Source organism: Barbus barbus, assembly GCF_936440315.1.
Source record: "Barbus barbus genome assembly, chromosome: 49".
NCBI lineage: Eukaryota > Metazoa > Chordata > Actinopteri > Cypriniformes > Cyprinidae > Barbus > Barbus barbus.
This window is the reverse complement of record NC_136727.1, coordinates 12,354,371-12,375,554: the sequence shown is the minus strand read 5'-3', so window position 1 is coordinate 12,375,554 and position 21,184 is coordinate 12,354,371. Positions and strand designations below refer to the sequence as shown.

The window sequence follows — 21,184 nt, the reverse complement described above, 5'->3', positions numbered from 1 at the left end:
AAGCGCGGGAGGGACCGTTTGAGTTCAAAACTGAAGCGGCGCCTTTAGGAAAACACCCTGCGTGACTTATTTGGGATTTCACCTTGAATTTGGACTGAAATTAGCATTTAACCATAATGTCTACAGCGAAAAAGCAGATTTACTATTCCGACAAGTATTCAGACGAGGAATACGAGTACAGGTGAGGACTTTCAGTCGTTTTATTCACCAGTTCCCTTTCGAGTTAACGTGAAACTACATAATGACCGTTTCTTTTTTAGAAAATATCTTAAAATCATCCGCAAATGGTCCGTTTAAAATGTATTTTCCGGGTTCTGTCGTCGTAACCGCGTTGTGTTGCCTGGCAAACAATTTGAAGAGCAGTTAAGTATGAAATATTAGTCAAACTAACATTGTCCCTCTCCTTCCTCATAGACATGTTATGCTTCCCAAGCAGCTTTCCAAACTGGTGCCAGCCTCCCATTTAATGTCAGAGGAGGAATGGAGAGGACTGGGAGTCCAGCAAAGTCAGGGCTGGATCCATTACATGATCCATAAACCAGGTCTGTATGTACCTGTGTTTTAAAACCTCCTTTGACAGCTTAATGACTGTCTTGCTCTGTAGTTTTTGAGAAACTGGTCCACAAAAGCTGCCTGTCATTCTCCTAAACCCTAATATCCCACTCTTTCCATACAGAGCCTCACATTCTGCTTTTCCGAAGACCGCTTCCCAAGGAATGAGATTTCAAGATTCTTATTGGAAGTTAAACTACTTGGTCGACTCTGACCATGCGTGCATTTCTTTCCATACGTTGTGATTTGTATATAAGTTTTATTATTTGCAGATCTATGGCAATGAAATGTTACTCCTCCTTCCCATCCCCCTTTCATTTGGAAATTGATGGCAACAGGAGCCCAGAGGGGAACGGGCTGCCGTCTCCAAAGTGTTTTCTTTAGATCTACACTTAAGTCACACAAAATAAGTTGGATGGTGTTTCAGGTCTAGTAAATCGCCCCTGTCGTGAATAGAAGGAATAGTTTTTGTTGTACACTACGGTGACTTTTGTTGCTGAACTGCTGTTGTTAACATCTCCAACTTGTATGTTGAGCAGTCAACGTTTGTTTGTAACTCATTTGTTGTTGACAAATCAATAAATATTATTTTTATTAGCTCATTTGCATCCTGATTTGTAATCTGTAATGTGACATTAAACAATGTACACTACACAGTGATCAAGATGTGCATTTCGTGTAAAGCAACAGCAAATATTCAGGGTTCCCACAGGGAATGGCATTTATTTTTTATTGATATCACACAAAAAATCTAGAACATAATTTTTTTTCTTATACAGTGTATATGTTATACACTGTTATATATATATATATATATATATATATATACACACACACACACACACATATTCTTTAAAATTTTAGCTAAAGTTTTAATAATTGTGTGCTTTGTTGTCACCATTTTTAGTCATTTTACTACAAATTCAACTAAGTTGAAGAAAAAAAAAAGCTTAAGTGCTGTTTGAAATTTTCTTCTAAAATGAGCATTTTTATCAGGCTCCTATGTGTAGGTTCAGTAACTTCACTTTAATGGCAATGAATAGGTTCTTTTCATTGCCATTAAAGCGAAATAACAGCAAACACAGGAGCCTGAGAAAAATGCTCATTTTAGAAGAAAATTTCAAACCGCACTTACAGGTTTTTGCATCTGAACTCTTCATATATATATATATATATATATATATATATATATATATTAGCCATTTCACTGGCTAGAAACTGTTCTTTGTAAATGTGAGTTCTGTAAAATTATTTTGTCAATTGAAAAGTCACAGAAATTTTTTAAATCTTTAAAATTACAGTTATAGTTATGCTCACTTCTACAATATTTAATTGACTAGAAATCATTTTTTGTAAGCATGATCAGAGAACACTCAGAGAAATGGCAAACCTTTTTAAATATGCAATGAAGTTTTTCAAAATCTATATGTACAAATATAGTCTACTGATCTACTATTAAAGGGGTCACAAACTCTGAGTGCCTGATCCCTAAAGAGAAAGCAGGAGGTCTGGGCTTGTGCACTGTCACTTTCTCTGGGTTATGACTTCCAGGACCTGGTACCGCTGTGGACTCCCTTGCAGCATTGTGTCTCCCCAACATAGAGAACGCCGGCTGACTCGGGAGGTAGACACTGGGATCAGTGTAGTTGTATCTACAAGGACCTGGCGTTTTAGATAAGTCCTCAGATGGACCCCCAGATTTGAATCTCCCAGAAATGGTGTAACCGGCACTGGACACTTTGGTCAAGACACTGGAGCCCATGAGAGAAGGGAGGGTGTACTTGTTTGGGGCAGGTACGGTGTCCACGGAGCGATACTGTGTTCGATAACCCATGGTGTGGGATGGCGGTTTGCGATGGATGCTGCACAGAGAGGCTTTCTCAGGACTGTATGCTCCTGGTCCAGGGGTGGAGAAGATTGCTGCTGCAATTATTAGATACAACAAGAGTTAGGAACTGTACTCAGTCAGCTCATTCCAGCTAAGTGTGTCCTGGTGGTTTCGACATGAAGTGGTTCGATCGACCAGTAAATAAGGAACTGTTTCAACAGAACGACACTTCGAAATAACCGACTTACCTCGACTTTCCATCCTGCCATGTATGGAATAGGCAGGGGTGCCGTCTCTTCCAAAGCGAGTCAGTTTGGCATCGATATGGTATTTAGGCCCTGGACTGCAGTCAATGCTATGCACTGTACAATCAAAGCAGAATAAACACAGCATAACATTATAGTACTTGTTGAATATTCGAGTGAACTGCTTAAGACACATGAATGTGAATTTATCTGTAGAGTTAAACAAGTTACTTTGTAGGTTTAAAGAGCCTTTTTTAATTTTTTTATCGTATGCAATGACAAAAAGATTAAATGTTAAGTAATCCAATCTAATATTTCAATAATCTTTTAAATGTTTGCGATTTTTGTAGCTAATGGGAAGGCATGAAAATACAAAATATCTCAGTTCCAAGGCATACGCCATACTGTACTATAATGCAAAAAAGAAAAAGTATTTCAATTTTTTTTTATAATTTTAAATATTTTACCTTAAATATCTGTAAAAAGAAAAAAATTAATATATATATATATATTAAAAACCCTTACAAAAAATTAAGCGTGATTGTACCCTTTTCTGTAAAGTAACATGAAAATGATCCACCAGCCTTTCTCCACAGCAGTGATCAACAATGTTAATTTACAGCAGTCTGTCTCCCTCTAGTGGTGACATTAGCAAAATACAAGTTTGAGAACTAAATGATTTTAGTAAAAAACACAGCATCAACATGATTTGTGCATTCCTGGCATTAAATTAACTAGAAAATCTTATGCTGTTATATTGGAGTCATTTCCCACCGAGCTCATTTATTTTACTGCAAGTTAATATAAACTTACTGTTGTTACTCATCCTGCCATGGAAGGAGTAGGCAGGACTTGTTGACTTGGTGAAATCGTGGCCTACAAAGCCGATAGCTGGTGGAAGGATGTATCGACCAGGTCCTGGCCCTGTAAACAAGAATGGAAAACAGCCCTCATACTTTAGTCATGCACACACAACATATGCACAGTCCACTTAGAATCAAAAATATGTAGTGATGCATTTTTTGGCAGGCAGTTGTGACAGAATCTGTTAGGGAGATCCACACCCTGTAGATGCAGCCCAGCAGGAATGTGAGCTCATCGCAGTGGCGTGATGGTTTTTCCTGCAGTGGAGGACAGACAATGCCTTTGGCTATCTTCTCTGATACTACCAGGGGAATGCCATGACATCAGCCCACAAATGTTTGTGTTCATGAGGAGGGCTACCGGGAGCACAGAACATTCTTTCACATTTACTTCAGCATGTTTTGACATGCCTGGGCACAAAGTTATCATAACCTTGCTGAGCGCGTGACCTTTGAAGGAAAAAGTAAATGAAAATTTGATGTGGATGTAAGTACATTGGAAGCATTTGTTACAAAATACAACACTACCGTATGTTGCTTACAATAACTTTTTTGGGAAAAGGTCAATTGCACTTAACACTTTTCACAAATTCTATCCCAAAGGAGCTTTACAAAAAGTGGCGAGGAAAAAGCCTTAGGTTTGCCAAGATAATAAATTTAGTATCATGGACAGTGTGTCTTTATTTACTTATTAAAAGCATATTGAAACTACTCTACAAGAACAATAGTTCTATTCAACAAATAAGGAGTCACTATTGAGTAACCTGTATTTTGTCCGCCAGATACTGTGTGTTGCTCTGCCAACGAATCAACCGCCACGCGCCTCTGAGCAACATGCAGTAGCAACATTTCATTTCTGAACCAATGTTTTTTGAACGAATCAGTAATATATAATAATTAACCCATTAAGAGCGTCACTTGTCGCCACCTTCTGGCGTTAATGATGTACAGCTTAGCGGACTGATACAAACAGTGAATAGTCCCTGTTCGTTTGCACATCAGTATTGTTCGAACGCCGTTCACCAATTGCTGATACTTCCCTCAAACACAATTTTCTTACATTGAAGGTGAGATTGTTGTTTAGAACATAGTATATACAAATGAATATAAAACAGCTCACCTTTTTCTCTGCCAGCAATGACTGGATGCTTCCTCTCCGTTTCACTCATAGTCAAGATTGCATTTGGGACTGGAGGATTAACCCTTGTAGAAATCTAAGTTGTCCGTTTCCTGCAGAATTGGACATAGGCCTACTTACTATCAAATCTCTATGCTGACTTCTCCAGAGAATTGGAGTAAACAGAGCTCAAGGACAAGCAATTATTAAGGAATTAACATTCACGTCAGCATCGGTTTTTCCAGGCAATTTAAAAACACAAGCAGCTACTTGCAAAAACCCAAGTAGGTGTAGATCTTCAAAACATCCATGTTCAAAGCGGAGGTAATGGTTAGTAAAACTGTTTCGTTTTCATCTTCCTAGATCAGATGTCCTCTGCAGCACAGTTCTGCCTTCTGACCTCTCTTACAAGTCCAGTCAAGTTCTCCACTGTCTAATGATCTGATGATTTCAGAACTAAAGCCGCCCAAGTGGAAAACTGAACACTTTTTGGAATAATCTTCATTCAACCTGGTTGACTCAATCAGGGGCCGCCAAACCCATTAAATATACACATGCGTTTGAGAGACAGAAGCACAAAGGTGTCATCACTTGAATTCACTGTCATGTAACACTATCTCCATCAGATAAGTCCTCCTCTCGCTTCTCTTTCATGCCTTTACTCTGTTCATCTGAGCAGAGATGGACCATCAAGCATGGGTCGCTAAGGAGACCAGCAGCTGGGGGCCCCCCTGCAAAGCTGCATAAAAAGGCCTTCGGCATTTGAGAAGATACAGACTTCTGAAGGACATACAAATGAATACGTACTATATTCCCATCTATCCAACTGAAATGCATTGTCATTTTTTCTATTAAAGAAAAAAAAAATAGCAGGAACTGAAAGCTGGGGGCATGACAGGTGAACATGTTCACCACTGCACTGACCAGCAAACAAATATTAAACATTAACAGTGCTGTGGTAACCAGAGCGGGATGTCAACATACGCAAACTCTCACAAGCTGACCCAGTGGACAGCAATACATGGGGTCAATGTTTTACCAGGACCTTAAAACAAGTTTCAGAGAGCTTTGAAGAAGCTCAAGCAGTTAACCAGGAACAACAGACTCTCAAAACTGTTAAAAATGCTACTTTAACATTTCAGGTAGAATTTGTGATCAAAAAGTAATATTGTGATTACACACGACTGCTCTGCATAATAAAGTATACGAAGGTTTTACGGAATTCCAAGTTTATATCTCACAACTGTGACTTTTCTGAGAATTGCAAGATCTGAAAAGTTGAGCTAAAAGGTCACAATTACCTTTTTTATTGTTTTATTCTGTGGGAGAAAAAAAAAATAATTGTAAGATGTAAACTCATATGTATACCTTTACGCACTGGAGAATCACCACAAACCAAATTCACCAGTATAACGGACTGTGAGCAATGCTAGCCTAAATTAATTCCACCCAAAATACAATTACTGTATTTTCAATATACTATAACTTACTATACTTTCTTACAGTGCCGTGAAAAGGTTTTTGCCCACTTCCTGTGTTTTTAAAATTTTTTTTTTTGTTCATTTTTTGCATATTTGTCACACTTAAAATCACTAGCGTAGCCAGAAATGTTCAAGTGGGTGGGCCTACATAAAACTGGGTGGGCCAAGTGTGTAGCATATGAAAACTGCATGTCAAATTGCCAACAAAAAATACAGCACCAAGGGTCATTACACAGTACTTCTAAAGCATGCATTAACATTAGTAATTTATGTTAATATTCATTTCAAAATGTAGGACATTATTAAAATCCACAATCAACAACTGGCAGACGACTTGAACGAGTTTTATTGTCGTTTTGAAAGCTTTCTTCGCCAGCTGAGGAAGTTCAACCTGCCACAGGAGCTGCTGAAACAGTTCTACTCCGCCATCATTGAATCCATCCTCTGCACTTCAATAACTGTCTGGTTCAGCTCAGCTACCAAATCTGACCTCAGAAGACTACGGAGAGTAGTCTGGACTACTGAGCGAATCATTGGCACAACCCTCCCAACTCTCCAAGAACTGTACTTATCCAGAGTGAGCAAAAGGGCTGGTAAAATCACTCTGGACCCCTCACATCCAGCACACTCCCTCTTTGAACTGTTACCGTCTGGTCGACGCTACAGAGCTCTGAGCACCAGAACGACCAGACACAGGAACAGTTTCTTCCCTCAGGCAATCCATCTCATGAACACTCAACAATAAACGTGGAACACAACTATAATACATTATCCATTCACCACACTCAATTATTTAAATTTTCACATTTCTAATTTGCACATACTTGACCTGTACATACATAGCTGTCTATATTATATATTGTGTTTTTGCTGCTTTGTACATTGCCTATTTGGATATTATTCTTTTATTATCTGTGTCCTGTCCTGCTGCTGTCTTTCTGTTGCACTGTGGACCTTCTGTCACTACAACAAATTCCTTGTATGTGTAAACATACCTGGCCAATAAAGCTCATTCTGATTATGAAATTAAAAGTTGTGTCTGTTAACATTTGCCTGAGCTGGTTAACAAAGATTAATAAACATTGTAACAAACGTATTTCTAATGTTAGTTAATGCATTAACTATAATCAAGCGTCTCTGTCATTTCACGCTCATCGAGGACCGCAGAAATGTGCGCAGCTGCAAATTATGCAGTTTATTGTGGCGAACAGGATCTAGCACAACGTTTTTCTTTACACAAAGGACACATCTCTTTAGCGGATCAAACATGTTCCTATGCTAATATGCTGCTTCAAACACACTTGGTTCAGAAGTTTCAGATCGATAAATCCAGCACCCGCAGGTGGAAAACTAAGAAACAACCTGTAATTGACCATGAAAACAAGCGTTTCATATTTTTTAATAAATATATAACGTTACAGTGAAATAAGAAGTTTATTAGTATTGTTTAATAAATTACATCCATTTGGAAAATTACCAAATTCTCATTGGGTGGGCCACAGATGAAAGTGAGTTTCTTTTGTGGGTTTCATTTGTGTTCTTTTTGCTCAGCAGTGGCTTTTGCCTTGGAACTCTCCCATGAATGCCGTTTTTGCCCAGTCTCTTTCTTATTGTTGAATCATGAACACTGACCTTAATTGAGGTAAGTGAGGCCTGCAGTTCTTTAGATGTTGTTCTGGGCTCTTTTATGACCTCCTGGATGAGTCGTTGTTGCGCTCTTAGAGTAATTTTGGTAGGCTGGCCACTCCTGAGAAGGTTCACCACTGTTCCAAGTTTTCTCCATTTGTGGATAATGGCTCTGACTGTAGTTCACTGGAGTCCCAAAGCCTTAGTCTGGAAAGGGTTATAAAGCCATTTCTGATACATGTCAACTATTTTGTTTCTCATCTGTTCTTGAATTTCTTTAGATCGCGGCATGATGTGTTGCTCTTTAAGCATGCTTTACTTTGTCAGACAGGTTCTATTCAAGTGATTTCTTGATTCAGCAGGTCTGGCAGTAATCAGGCCTGGGTTTGGCTAGTGAAAAGTAACTTAGCTTTCTAAAATAATGTAGTTAATCACAGTTCTTTCATGATTTAACAGGAGGAGGCAACTAATTTTTCACGTAGGGTTAGGTAGGTTTTGACAGCTTTTTTCCATTTATAAATGAAATAATTTAAAAACTGCATTTTGTATTTACTTGCATTATCTTTGTGTAATATTAAATTAGTTTGATGATCTGAATCTTTTAAGTGTGAAAAATATGCAAAAAAACAAAAAAAAAATTTTCACGGCACTGTATATACTTGCTATACGTGTATGAATACTAATTTTGCATATTATGTAGAACGGACCGAATGCAAATTGTAATTCAAACATAAAACAAAGATTTCACACATAATACAAATTGCACACAAAGTTTATTCTCATTGACTTTCTTCCAAATGTGATATCGCTGAAGGTTAAATTCATTAAAATTTACAGTAATTTTCAAATTTCACATAGGCCACTTCGCATATCTGCATTTTTATGCATTGATTTTAATGGAAATACAGTAAAGTATGTTAAATGGGCCTTAAGAGTAATAAACTCTTATTGGTACCTTAACGCATAATTAAAATAAACCAAATTATTCAATGAACTTGAATAATCACATTAGAAGCATTCGGTTTAAAAGTGCAGATTTCATCCGGGCCTACCGATTTTCATTTAGCATGGAGGTTTAGTCAAAATAGCTTATATTCTGTACAAATCATATTCCAGTTTATATAACAGAGTTTGTTTTCTGTGATGCAGAGACTAATTAAGCATAGGGTGACTGGGAAAGAAGCTTATTTATCAGTTGCAGTCTCCTCTCCAATGAATAAGTCAGACGTCAATAAGTAAAAATAGTAGCTACACACCTTAACGCACCATTTTGTGCATTTTTTCTGCTATGGAAGTCCATCACAGCACATTTTAATGGGTTGTAAAACCACACCAGTATATTGTGTTCAGAAAGAAGGGAGGAGCTGACTGAGGAATTGAGAAAATTAAAAACCAACCGAACGATCAAAGGCACTAGCCAGAAATAAATACCACAGATAGAAAACAAAAACATTTTTAGGTATTTTTAGGTAAATTATACTTACAAACATAAATACTGGACTATTAAAACTAGATTACAAGAGATTGACATAAGAGGAATACAGGGAGACGTCATACCATCACTAAACGTAAAGAGCTATGGAAATGAATTTAAAAAATAAAAAGAGAGGAGAACTGATATTATCTCTCTTTCCGAACATACACATACACACTCAGAGCTGTCATCTCGTAGCAACAGACTGGGTCCACCTCTCTTTACCAGCCTTTCTTACACACAAACATATTAACAGAGAATGTACAATGTGGAGCTCCTGCAATTGCTGCTGATGGCCAGGGGTCTCTGTTGTAGAAGAGGCAGAAAAAAAGACAAAAGATTGATGTTTATATTATATATGTAAGTGATAAAGAAAATGTTTCACATGGCAAGACATTTTTTGGAAGAAATAGTCCTTTAAGTGACTGTGGTAAATGGGTTGTATCTCACCATCGCTCAGGTGAGTCCTTTTTGAGGATATGTCCACTCAGTTGTTTGGTGTCTGCCGCCTCCTCTTCTTCTCCTATAGGAATTAACTTCTCCTCACTCTCTGGTGAAAAGCTGTCAGTGTCCGGGTCGTACTCGTAAGAATAGTAGGACACCTCAGCTACAGAGCCTGGCTCCTCCCCTTCTATTAAATAAATCATATGTTGCAAAACAATTTGCCATCTTCGTCAAAAGCATTGTTTGATTTGTTTCAGGTACATTAATCTTTCTGGAAATCAAGATAAGAAAAAAATATATATTTTTTTTTCATTTTGGCTGCGATGTCCCTCAAGTGTATGTTTTTGGCCTGCTTCACTTTTTTTTGCTAAAAACATGTTTGTGTAATTTAAGTTACATTTTCATAGTTGTTAATAATAAATAACATTTTAAATTAATATAGTTAGCAAATAAATCCATTGCCAGACTACATGACTGATAGAAAAAAATACATGTACAAAATGGCCTGTAGGGGGCGTTCCTTGCATATATAAAGCAGCACCAAGCTGACTCTATTACTGTCATATGTTTCAATAGACCAAGTGTGTAAATGTATCTCTCATGTTAGGAATTCACAGCTTGGGTGTCTTAACTCATTTATCTTTCCACAGAGAATGTTTGCAGAGCTTTAACAGAAATGTCCATAAATGAGAAAAAGACAAGTTTATAGGCTTTTGTCAACACAGCTGCTCAGCACCACTTAATATCTTTATTGCAGTTTGGAATTATACCTGAAACTGAAATCTACTTATTTCCATATTATCCTTCAACATTATTACAACATTCATATATATATAAATAAATGTACGTTTCTCAGCTTTTTTTTTATAGCTTAGGTCAGAATAAGACACTGCAAATCGGGAATTCTGCTTCGAAAACATTTCTGATCTAAGCTGAATTTCCTTGCGTCAAGGAAATGCTCTCACTGATTTCCAAAACACATTTCTGCTACAAAGGTGATAGTGTGCGTTTTTCAAACAGATTTTCAATTGGCAAACCCAAGAAAGTCACCTCAATCATTAATGTGGTGCAAACAAACTTAGTAATTACCTCAAGCAAAAAAGAACTGTAAATTCCTGCAAACATTTAAACAGGTGGCACCTGGGTAAAGGAAACTTATAAATAAATAAATAAAAGCGGTCCAAAACCATAACCTTGAGGAACCCCAACAACCACAGCCCTATAGACACATTTTCTCGGCCCAAACACAACACTAGGCAAGTCTTAACAGCTCTGCAAGAAACTGTCTAATCAGTCTGGGAGTTTTCCAGAGGACACAGACGCACATACCTACACACACACCTAGCTGAAAGTGCATGTGATATCATGAGTGCTTCTAACTTGCCTTAAGTGCTAATTTCGCTACTTAATGGGTTGTAATGTTTTTCCTTATCAAATTACCTTCATTCCAATGAGGGTAATACACTGCATACAATCTTTGCTTTTGTCCTGTTTTCCAATAAAATATCCAAACATCATGAAAACAAGCAAAATTCTGCGAGATAATACTTGGTTTTAGAAAATGTATCTTGAATTAATTGTTAATTCTCTTCATAGTTTTTACAATATATTATAAGGACTCCAATAAGGGCAATAAAATCAAGAATATGATGAATATAAATCCTTGTAAAGATACTTCAGCATTGATTTCCAACCTGATGCATTAAAATTTGTACGTATCAAATCCAGCTAACTTCTCACAGTTAATGGTGTTTGAACAGGCCAAACCCTATACGGGAAGGTGCGAGGTGAGCGACAGGAGGCTGGGATACTAATTATCCGATCATTAATGTAGTCTGGGCTGATATGCAGGTCTGTGCACGTATAAGCTTCTATGCATGTAGCATCTGATCACTGAACTCTTCAACACCTGCCCATGTGTGGCACACGCTCACACCTGCAGGGCACTGACACAGATGTGTTCAAAGAAAAGAAGAAGAGGGGAGAAGATGATACCTGCAGGAATGAGTATAGGTTCCTGTTCTGGTTCTTCTCCTGTAGCATGTTCTCGCTCTTCTACGGCCACCTCCACTGTAGGATGACAACGCACACATAAACAGGTAAAATTAAAGTTCAATGCAGTGCTTTACCTAGGAAACAGATACATCAGTTGCTCAGTGTTTCATATCTAATTTCTTTTGTTTGAACTTATGATAGCAATTTATATTTTTTTGTCTATTGCTATGAGACATTCTTTCAAACAGCCATTTCCACAATGTTTTCACTAAATATATTTAATTATATGGACCAATTTACAACACATGGTAATAAAAATCGATATTTACCCATTTATATTCTTACTAAAACATTTTAGTATCAGAAAAATGTGATGGAAGCTTATTGGAAAATTCTTTAGGTGATGCACAAAAGAATCACTGAAGGGTTGTGAATTGATCCCTTGAAAAACTATTTGCACTGATTCACAAAATGAATCACACTATGCAGTAGCAACATTTTTGCTTCTGAATTTTTAGTAAGAGCACCAATGATCCTGAAATTAATCTAATGACACTTTAGGAACTTTTTGTTTCAGTGATGCACAATCGAAATTGCTGATGAGTTTTGAACTAATTGTTTGAAACAATTTTAACTGATTTACAGAAATTAATCACACTGACCAACACAGACACTTACACTTCTGAAATTAATCTGTAGAAAACTTGATGCAAACTTTAAAAATAAAACCATTAAAATCACAACATTTATCATTTTACAGAAAAATCATTGTGAATATATAACTGTACCAGCAGACTAAAACCAAAACTGCTTGTAATTTACGATCTATAACCTGCATTGCACAGCTCCTAGAATTGCATATATTATTCCCTCCTTTAAATCAGTGCACCTGCAAATAAAATAATCATGCAGCCCTAAACGTGTTACTGCGGTTTACCATATTGGCACTGGTGTCCCGCATAACCATTTTTGTGTCCCCCTCCCGATGGTGGTCCTCTGTAAAACAAGAAAGCCCCTTTGTTGTTGGTCCGCTCGTCGGAAAGGAATGTGACAGGATTTTTCTAACCCTCTGCCTCCCCCTTTCTTTTCTCTGTCAAAGGGCCCTGGACAAAAGCGCTCTGTCATTTGGGGAGCCCTGTAATACACCATATACTGGTGTTTGTATGAGCATATGCATGTGTTTATATCATCTACAACTGCAGCACCTGAACAGATGTTCCTACCAGAGCAGGTACACGCACCTCAGTCTTTCTCTGTAGCGAAAACACGGATTTGATTCTTCATATCGGGCCTGTCTGGACACAGATAATTGCAAAGTACTGAAAACACTTCGATTCTCTTTGATGCGTAAGTGGATGAGGCTTTAATCTTGCCTGTGATATGAAAAAAAACAGCAACCGGATGTCAAGCGGCAAGATATGAATCTCAACAACAGACCAAAACGACCCTATGAAAGCTCTGATCCACATTACGGTTGGAGATTTGTTTGGCTGAAACATCTGCGGTCTTCCTCACATGCCCATGCCTGTGTGTATCCAAAAGTCCTGCGCATTAACCTTTTAAAAGGAAGGAAAAAACGTGTCTCTAATTATGCAACGAGCATGACTTCATCTTAAAGTGTCTAGGAAGGGTAGCACCTGGTTCAAGATCACATGACATAAATCTTGGCAAAAACGAGTTTTGTAATGAAACAGTACAGGTTTACAAAGCTTGGGTCCTTAAAGTTGCGTAAAAAAAAAAGAAAAAAAAAGAGGATTTTGTCAACACATCTAGGCTATAAATTCGCAGGGAGGTCGCAGAACTTACTCTGTGGGCAGTGGCTGAAGGGCATCTGCTCGATCCGTGTGCCATTCCTGCAGGCGGACACCTCCATCTGGCACTGGTTTTGGTAGATTTGGCCATCAGAACCACACACAGACTCGCCATCATAGCCGCAGTCACGATAACACGTACATCGCTCGTAGTGTTCCTCCTCCGGACAATCAAAAATATTGTTGCACTGGCCACCTTGCACAATGCCTTGAGTAAGAGAGTGAATGTTTCATTAAGTATGAAGTATTTCATATTAGAAGTATATATACTAGCAGACAAAGATGTACTGACCCGTCCAGTGATTGCTGGAGCTTTCCACTTCATTGCATGTGGTGCCATCACATAGTTCTCGTGCTAGTGGACTGCTCTCACTCACATTGTAGAAACGAGTGGCTTCAAATGCTGTATATACACACACATAAGTCTTGTGCAAAATTCATGTCATTCAAAAGACAGAGATTGGATATAACTAAAAGTAATAACTTGTATACTCATTTCAGTAATGAGTTAGAAAATTAAGACAGTTTGTTTGTGACTCATTTGTAAGGCACTTTTCTGAATCACTAAAGTTCATAAGAGTAATTTACTCAAACCAAACTACACTGGTACACCACCTGTTTGTTGTTGTGTGTAATCTGTAATCTCAACAGAAAAACGTGTATTTCTTTTTTTTCACTGGATTTTTAAAATGATACAACTGATCATGATATGCTGCCTTCAAGTGTGCCTGGGAAGCTTATACTAAAGAGTTTTTACAATGTCACATTGCATAATCATTCATTACCAATCAAAACAAACTTGTGATTATGTTTGCAAAATCACTATGTTTTAAACTCACCCTAAGGACATTCATAACTCACATATCATCTAAAATTCTGAGTTTCTGCAATTGTACATACAGCATTGTTTGGTCATTCATGGGCTGGGAACTCGTAATTATGGTATTTCTGACTCAACTTATAAAGCAACCATGGTTTTATTGCCTTCTTGGAGATGATACCATGATAATACACTGTTATTATTTGAAATACGATGTAAATGCCATGATTACCATATACCATATATTTCATATACCAGAGTACCATCAAAACAAACACCACTGCTGTACTATGGTGCCGCCACAATTCTCTTTTATATGGAGTAGGATGGTCCAAACTCACCTGGTTCATAATAGTCATAGACTTTCACTGGCACTGGAGCTGTTTTGCCCACAATATACTCCCTCACGGCATTGAAGGCCACACATGTCATACACTGACTTGGGATCTGTGGAAAAGACAAGATCCCAGCGGATTTTACAATGACAAATCCTTAATACACTCCCCTGACAGAACACCTGGAGTTATATGAGACTTTAACCTCAAGTATTTTAAGGTACAGCAATCATGCTATGTAAAAGTGCTGCTAGAGCTACACAAAGCTGTAGTTACGTGACATTAACTCACCTCGTCGAAGTAGAAGAGAACCTTTCGTCCGTCTACTTCATACCTCTTCAGCCCTACTCGCTTATCCAACAACAGCTGGGAACAAAATGATTACAAAGAGGATTATTTAGCACTATCAACAATGCTAACTTAAATGCTGAAGCTAAAATATAATTTAATAAATGGGTTTTATCTTTTAGTACATTTATTACAAGCACAATTCACATGTAAACCATTTTTTGAATGTGGCTAATTTGGTTAGCCAGGTAAGTTTTGGGTCTAAAACAAAAATTTTCATTCTTAAAACCAAGCTAGCATTTAGCTAACTCTGTAGAAGGGAGAAATGCAAGTTAAAGAGAAAAACATGCCTCAAGTCACTTTCTATGTACGTAACAGTTGTATATAAGTAAACATCTGACTGGTACATTTGACTTTAAGGCAGGAATTTCTCTTCACTTTCATACTGTATATCTGACTTCTCAAACCTGCTAGCTGTCATGCTAACAATTCAATGCACAATATCACTGCACATTTGCATGAAGTTGCAACTGCTCAACTTTTTTGCTCATGTCATATACTCAGTACACACGCTTCCTTCCATGAGATGTCATATTTAATCAGGGTCTGTTTAGCATCCTAACATCCTATATGTGTGTGTGTGTGTGTGTGTGTGTGAGAGAGAGAAAGGTGGCGAGTGCTTGGACACAGTTTATGAGGGGCCCAGTGTGAGCTGGCGCCACAAGGACACATTTGAACATAAACACACACAAACATACACAGTATGACTGCAGCCCCAAATAAATGACCAAGAGTGATTTGATTTGTCCAAAAGCCACAGCAGAGAGCATGATTTCAGAAAAAAAGCCTTGCTTGTTAGCGTTGCCAAAATAAAAAGTCTAAAAAAGGAATCTTGCTGCCTTAGACCGTTGTTGTAATTAGACATTTATAGCCTTATACATAAATAACACTGTTGACTTCACTGTTCATTGTAAAAAAATATTGAAATTCACTGTGGAATATATGAGAAACAAACAATCTTCCAAGCATGTCCTCCCCCTTACTATAAATTAAAACAATGAGACAAGACGGTGTAAGCAATCTCGCTTCCCATAGCGAAACGAGGAATGTGAACAGCCGGGGTCATGCAATAAACATGGAGCCAGCCAGAGGTGGCTGTGTAAAGCCAGCTCGTTACTGGCTAATGGTGCTAATGAGACACGTTCCACCACGGTGAGCTTCGGAGTCGGTTCACGTTTTACGGCTCCCGTGGTAGCGTCGGTTTACTAGCGTTGAGGACATGAGGCCTGGGACCTATAACATGAATAATGAGGGACAATCAGTTGACTGGGGACAGCGAAAGTGACCTAAACCAACCTCCATTTACACACATACCCCCAGCTGGAGGGGGAGGTGGGGCTGATTTACCCCCCTGAGCATTTCCTGTTCCAGGCCACTGTTGTGGACATTATGGGCCTGTGATTGGTCTGTAAGCCCAACTAGAGCTGCTTGACCTCCTGAGAATTAGGTCTCACCAGATTGATGTATATGTATGTATGTATGTATGTAAGTGGTGTGCGGTGGTGTTCTGAAATGAGGTAACAAAAGGTAACAAAATGGTTATATCTAATTTTGTGAGTAGTTTACTTTTTCCCCATTAACGCCATTATATTGTTCATTAAGAACGCGCACAAATACAAGAACCAATTACAGCCAACCATAAACACATCCAATCATATCGCGATGGAGGCATTACCTCCTCTCACGTGACTTTCTCCCATTCATTCTCAATTATCCCCACCAAACTTGACGCACGCTTCAGGGGGTCTGCTAAAACTCAATTGGCTCAGTGGAGGTGAGAGAGACACGGTCTCCCGCTGTATATTTAGCTGCTTTAGGTGTCGCTGTTGGACAATGTTTCTTAAGAAAAACGAGTGATTTACACATTTTTTAATGTTATATTTTGTAATATTGCCGTTATTTTATTTTTGTACAATTAAGTTTTTTTCTCATCCAATATTTTGAGTAGACACTGCCTCTCCTGCCTTTATATATATAAAAAATCTATTTCATATATAATTTCATGTTATCATTTTATTTGACACAATCAAAATAAGAACGAGTGTTGAGTGTTCTATGTGTTTATGTTTATGTGTGTGTTCGTGAGAGAGTGAAGAGACTGATAAATTCCATGCCATATTGCCTCCTTTGAAATGGCCTCCAGATGTAAACTCTGTTCATCTGCCAGAAGGACACATGCAGAGAAATAGAAAAGGAAAGAGCGAGAGAGATGCACTGTCCTATTATAGAGACACCTTGTCAATCTTGCGTCTACCTTGAATATTGTGAAATGTGAATGTGGCAAACGATGGGAAGTTCTAGGAGAGAGAATACACAAAAAAGGGCAATCTCACCCTCTCCAAACTCTCGATATCTGCACGGAAGCCAGACAAAAGAGGGACTTCTAGGACAGCCATATTTGATGAGCCAGCATGCAGCCACCTGAGGAGGTACATTTTGGAGAGTAAACAATACTTCTAATATCAATCTAAGGTTTTTCATTCATATCAAACAAGATCAAGTGAAATAGGCCTCAAAATGCATCAAAACCTTTTGTTGATGTTACCTGGTGCAAACCTCTAGAGTAACACGGTAGTCCAGATGGTCTTGGTGGGCCGCGGGGTCCTCGTCGTCTACAGGAGCTCTTCGCTTGCGACTCCGCTCTGATCGATTATCAGCACGAGAACGGGATCGAGGAGACATGTGTCGTGAGGACAGCTGGATGTGATGTTCCTGTCTGGGTTCCTTGAGATCGACTTTAAGCTGAAAGGCAGGCTTAGCCACCGGATCAGGCACATTGTAGGATACATCGATCTGAAGATGGAGAGAAGGACATGATCGATACCATGAGGTCAGAGCACCATGGATTCATCTAGTACCCCATTTCCATTCAAAGAAATGTTAAAGACTTTTTTGTCCATTTAATTGCCTATCAGGAGTAAATCGTACCACTTGTCACCTAAAAATGAAAGTTTTAATTTACATCCTTAAGCACAAATAGTGCTAATTACATGATAAAATTTTGTGTTTAGTGTAAGGGGTTTTGTTTGCACATGGATGCAAGATTCTTAAAATTTGCCTTTCTTCCTCCAAACAACCTGAGAACAGAACGTTCTAGGTCAAGGTGCTGACATGGTTCTGGTTGTTTTTGTGGCCCAGAATGAGTCTATTGTTTCTGAGGGACATCTTACCAAAAAAAAATAAAAAAATAGACTAGACCATCCTATCTAGGGGGTAGATTACAGGAGAAAGAACATACCCCTGGCATACAATTGCTTAAGTTTTACCAGATCTTTCCATTCTAAAGGCAGGAATGTGAACATTAGTACTGAATTTCCCCTGGAAAGAAAGCTGGCTGTCGCCAAAGAGGGATTCGCCTTTAGATGAGGAGGACGACGAAGAGTACAATCGTTTATCCGTGGAGAAAATGTGGGATTATGTTTGCCAGAAACCAATAGTACCTGCATTAGACAGCAGCCTTCTCCTTTAGCGCTGACAAATAGTCCTGTTGGAATGCTGGGTATCTGAACAAAGCGAGAGAGAATGCAAGACTTATCAATCAGATTAACAGCGCAAGTATAAGCAAATACATTAACTGCCTGGCCCCTGTCCAACATCCAAATTACACGCATTTAAACTGACACTGCTAATCACAAAATGGAGTGATGTGCCAAGCAGATGCTGTATCAAGTTCAGGCCCTCACTGAAAATACCTCTCCGACAGTAGAATGTACAAATGTCAATAGTGTTTGTGGATTATTTGTTTTTTACCACAGCTTTTTGTAGAATCTTCTTATTGTCCCATTGGAGCTCAAATGTTTCTTGGAAATCCAGATTAGTGGAAGCCAGCGATATAGTGAGATTGACCCCGCCCACATATGACAGGATGGCATATTCGGACAGGGCTTGCAATGCCACACAAGTATCCTGTTTTTGAAAAAAGAAGAAAACAACTAAATTTTAATAAAGCATATTTAGCCTACACTATATTTGGACACACTAATATACTCTACTTATTGTATACACTAATATACTCTACCTTATTATTAATGAAAGAGCAGGCGCGTGTAACTTGAGTGTGTGAGGCTTTTGGTATCATACACTTTCCACTTTTTTAGCAGTACAAGGTTAAGGTTGAGGCTGCTTTATGCCGATCATCGTCAGTGTTAGTAACTAGTTACAGTAATAATATTACTTTATGCGGTAACTAATTGTGTAACGAATTACTAATCAGATTCCAATAATATTATTAAAGTTACCATTCATAAAACAGCTAGTTAAATAAATATAATTGTATATGGGTAGCAGAGAAATTATAGCTACAATTAGCTTCAAGCTACACATGACACTTAATGAGGATACTACAACACTTAGAAGTCTCTATCAATCACCACTGAGTGTTTGTAATAACTTCTGAAGGCAATCTAATGTGGATTTTGGTCAAATGAGACAGAAATATATTGTTTCTAACATTTCAGAAGAATTTTTAGGTAAGATATGCAATTATAACTTCACTGTGGGGCATGAAAGAAAAGTAATGTAACTAGTACTGTTGCATGTTGCCGTTTACTGTTGCCAGAAAGTAATAAGTAAAGTAATAATATTACTTTTGAAAGGAGTTACTAATGATGAGCAATAAATTACATTTTTTGAGTAATGAGCCCAACTCTGATCATTGTAATTATAAAAATACTGGTTGTAGCACAAAATAGTTTTAACATTAACTGCATTTAAATATTCTACAAGTTATATACCTATTCTGGCTATTCCGGCTAATCAATCAGAAGACTATTTTTTTAACGCTGAAGGAAATAGCTTATCTGTGCATAAAAAATAAGGTGGATACTACAAAGTGTACACTTAATATACACTTAATACTTAAAAGCATCGACAAAACACATACTTAAATGTACATGCGTAAGTTGTCCCCAGTACGTTATTATCTATGGAACAGAATTTAGCATTTTTGTTCCAATCTCTTGCCAATTAGATCAAGTAATGATTCAATAACGAGCTGATTTTATTTCATATTTATTTGTGAGAATTGCAATTGAAGGGCTTAACTGGGAATAGCATATTGCTCTTTCTATTTCTAAGGATATGGGAGAAATAGTAAAAGTAGTATGCTATTACAAATTTAGCTATTGTCAGGTTGAATCTGGGAAATTTTGGAAAACAGAATTTGAACTTCTTAGCAAGTGTAGTAGATTGTTGGGGGGGCACACAGACAATTTGCATACTATGGACTGCACATGAATTAGATATAGTATAGAAACTTAACATGAATCTTTTATTCACAATCAAAGACTAAAGAACGTAACACAGATTTGTCACCTGAGTTGAGGAAAAACCACCGAGGGCATTCCTTTGTTGTGACAACCATTTAACTACAGGTAGGGCCGATGCCACATCACCCAGAAGTGTGTAGGTGAGTAGACCATAAGCTGTCATCTCAACTTCAGCCGACACAACTAATAAAGAAGAAAAAAGTTTAATATATTGAATACTGTTGGCAAGTTGATTAACTGATTGACAATTGAGGGATACCTGATTGGGAGAGGCCATCGCTGAAGCCCATGAACGTGTCTTCATCAGTTACTGTACTGCCAGTAAGACTCCAATGAGTGAAGCCATCTGCATATTCAGTAGAACATTTGGGATCAAGAACATGCTAAGCTCAACCCACAACTATCTTTTATTACACGTTAATAAAGTACCTTGGGTGATGGCCATGTGATTAAGTCGCCGCAGAGCCAATGGAGCGTAAGGACTACGGAGTAAAGTGAGTGCAAATGCGGACAAAGCAGTAGTATATGGGTCGTCAGCAGAGTATGTGTTGCTCTCCAAAAACGCTTTAGCTTTAGCCACAGCAACCTTCTCCTCCTGAATAAAAAAAAACATTCAGGTGAGAATGAGGAGAATAAATATAGTTTAATAAGTGAATGGGTTCAGTCATTTGTACAATCTGAGATTTCATTAACAAAACGGCACCCACTAATTCCCGCTAAAGTTAGCTGGGTTAAGTCTTGCCTTCCTGATCTTTGATGCGTTGCTTTGGTAATGTGTAGCACTGCAGGCTTCAAAAAAGCTTTTACACAGCTAGCAGGTGTTTCTTGTGCTAAAGTTCAAATACCTTCAGTACAAATACATTCCAATCCTTCAGCTTTTCCTTCTTAAGAAACATACAACCTCACTAATGATCTTTCATCTGTTTAGCATCAACGGACTGAATTTTATCTGTACCATATGTCCTTTTTCTCATGGAA

At 38.0% G+C, this 21,184-nt stretch overlaps 3 protein-coding genes across 6 annotated transcripts in view; 1 reads left to right on the top strand and 2 right to left on the bottom strand.

Moving 5' to 3' along the window:
- The first annotated feature begins 20 nt into the window (after positions 1 to 20).
- Positions 21 to 1,202, top strand: LOC306867251 (cyclin-dependent kinases regulatory subunit 1-like). Its single transcript, XM_079412856.1, has 3 exons — positions 21 to 181; positions 415 to 542; positions 677 to 1,202. The coding sequence occupies exons 1-3, from the start codon at positions 117 to 119 to the stop codon at positions 718 to 720; spliced, it is 237 nt and encodes a 78-aa protein (XP_079268982.1). The 5' UTR covers positions 21 to 116; the 3' UTR covers positions 721 to 1,202.
- A 791-nt stretch (positions 1,203 to 1,993) lies between these two features.
- LOC306867287 (ciliary microtubule associated protein 1A-like) lies at positions 1,994 to 4,657 on the bottom strand (the record flags this gene model as incomplete). The annotated part of the gene is made up of 4 exons (XM_079412884.1): positions 1,994 to 2,475; positions 2,629 to 2,742; positions 3,439 to 3,549; positions 4,609 to 4,657. The coding sequence occupies 4 exons, from the start codon at positions 4,655 to 4,657 to the stop codon at positions 1,994 to 1,996; spliced, it is 756 nt and encodes a 251-aa protein (XP_079269010.1).
- A 3,808-nt stretch (positions 4,658 to 8,465) lies between these two features.
- Positions 8,466 to 21,184, bottom strand: part of LOC306867131 (C3 and PZP-like alpha-2-macroglobulin domain-containing protein 8) — a 52,154-nt gene continuing 39,435 nt past the window's right edge. For 3 of the 4 annotated variants that reach the window (XM_079412669.1, XM_079412671.1, XM_079412672.1), the window contains 14 exons: positions 20,636 to 20,801; positions 20,466 to 20,552; positions 20,253 to 20,389; positions 18,690 to 18,845; positions 18,380 to 18,442; positions 17,485 to 17,732; positions 17,273 to 17,360; positions 14,883 to 14,957; positions 14,598 to 14,703; positions 13,729 to 13,839; positions 13,432 to 13,644; positions 11,626 to 11,700; positions 9,637 to 9,817; positions 8,466 to 9,492 (listed from right to left, as the gene is read on the bottom strand). In XM_079412669.1, the coding sequence (XP_079268795.1) occupies position 9,492; positions 9,637 to 9,817; positions 11,626 to 11,700; positions 13,432 to 13,644; positions 13,729 to 13,839; positions 14,598 to 14,703; positions 14,883 to 14,957; positions 17,273 to 17,360; positions 17,485 to 17,732; positions 18,380 to 18,442; positions 18,690 to 18,845; positions 20,253 to 20,389; positions 20,466 to 20,552; positions 20,636 to 20,801 (1,707 nt within the window). In that variant the 3' untranslated portion in view covers positions 8,466 to 9,491. The remainder of the gene's footprint in view (positions 9,493 to 9,636; positions 9,818 to 11,625; positions 11,701 to 13,431; positions 13,645 to 13,728; positions 13,840 to 14,597; positions 14,704 to 14,882; positions 14,958 to 17,272; positions 17,361 to 17,484; positions 17,733 to 18,379; positions 18,443 to 18,689; positions 18,846 to 20,252; positions 20,390 to 20,465; positions 20,553 to 20,635; positions 20,802 to 21,184) is intronic. The other variant, XM_079412670.1, reaches the window with a different exon arrangement.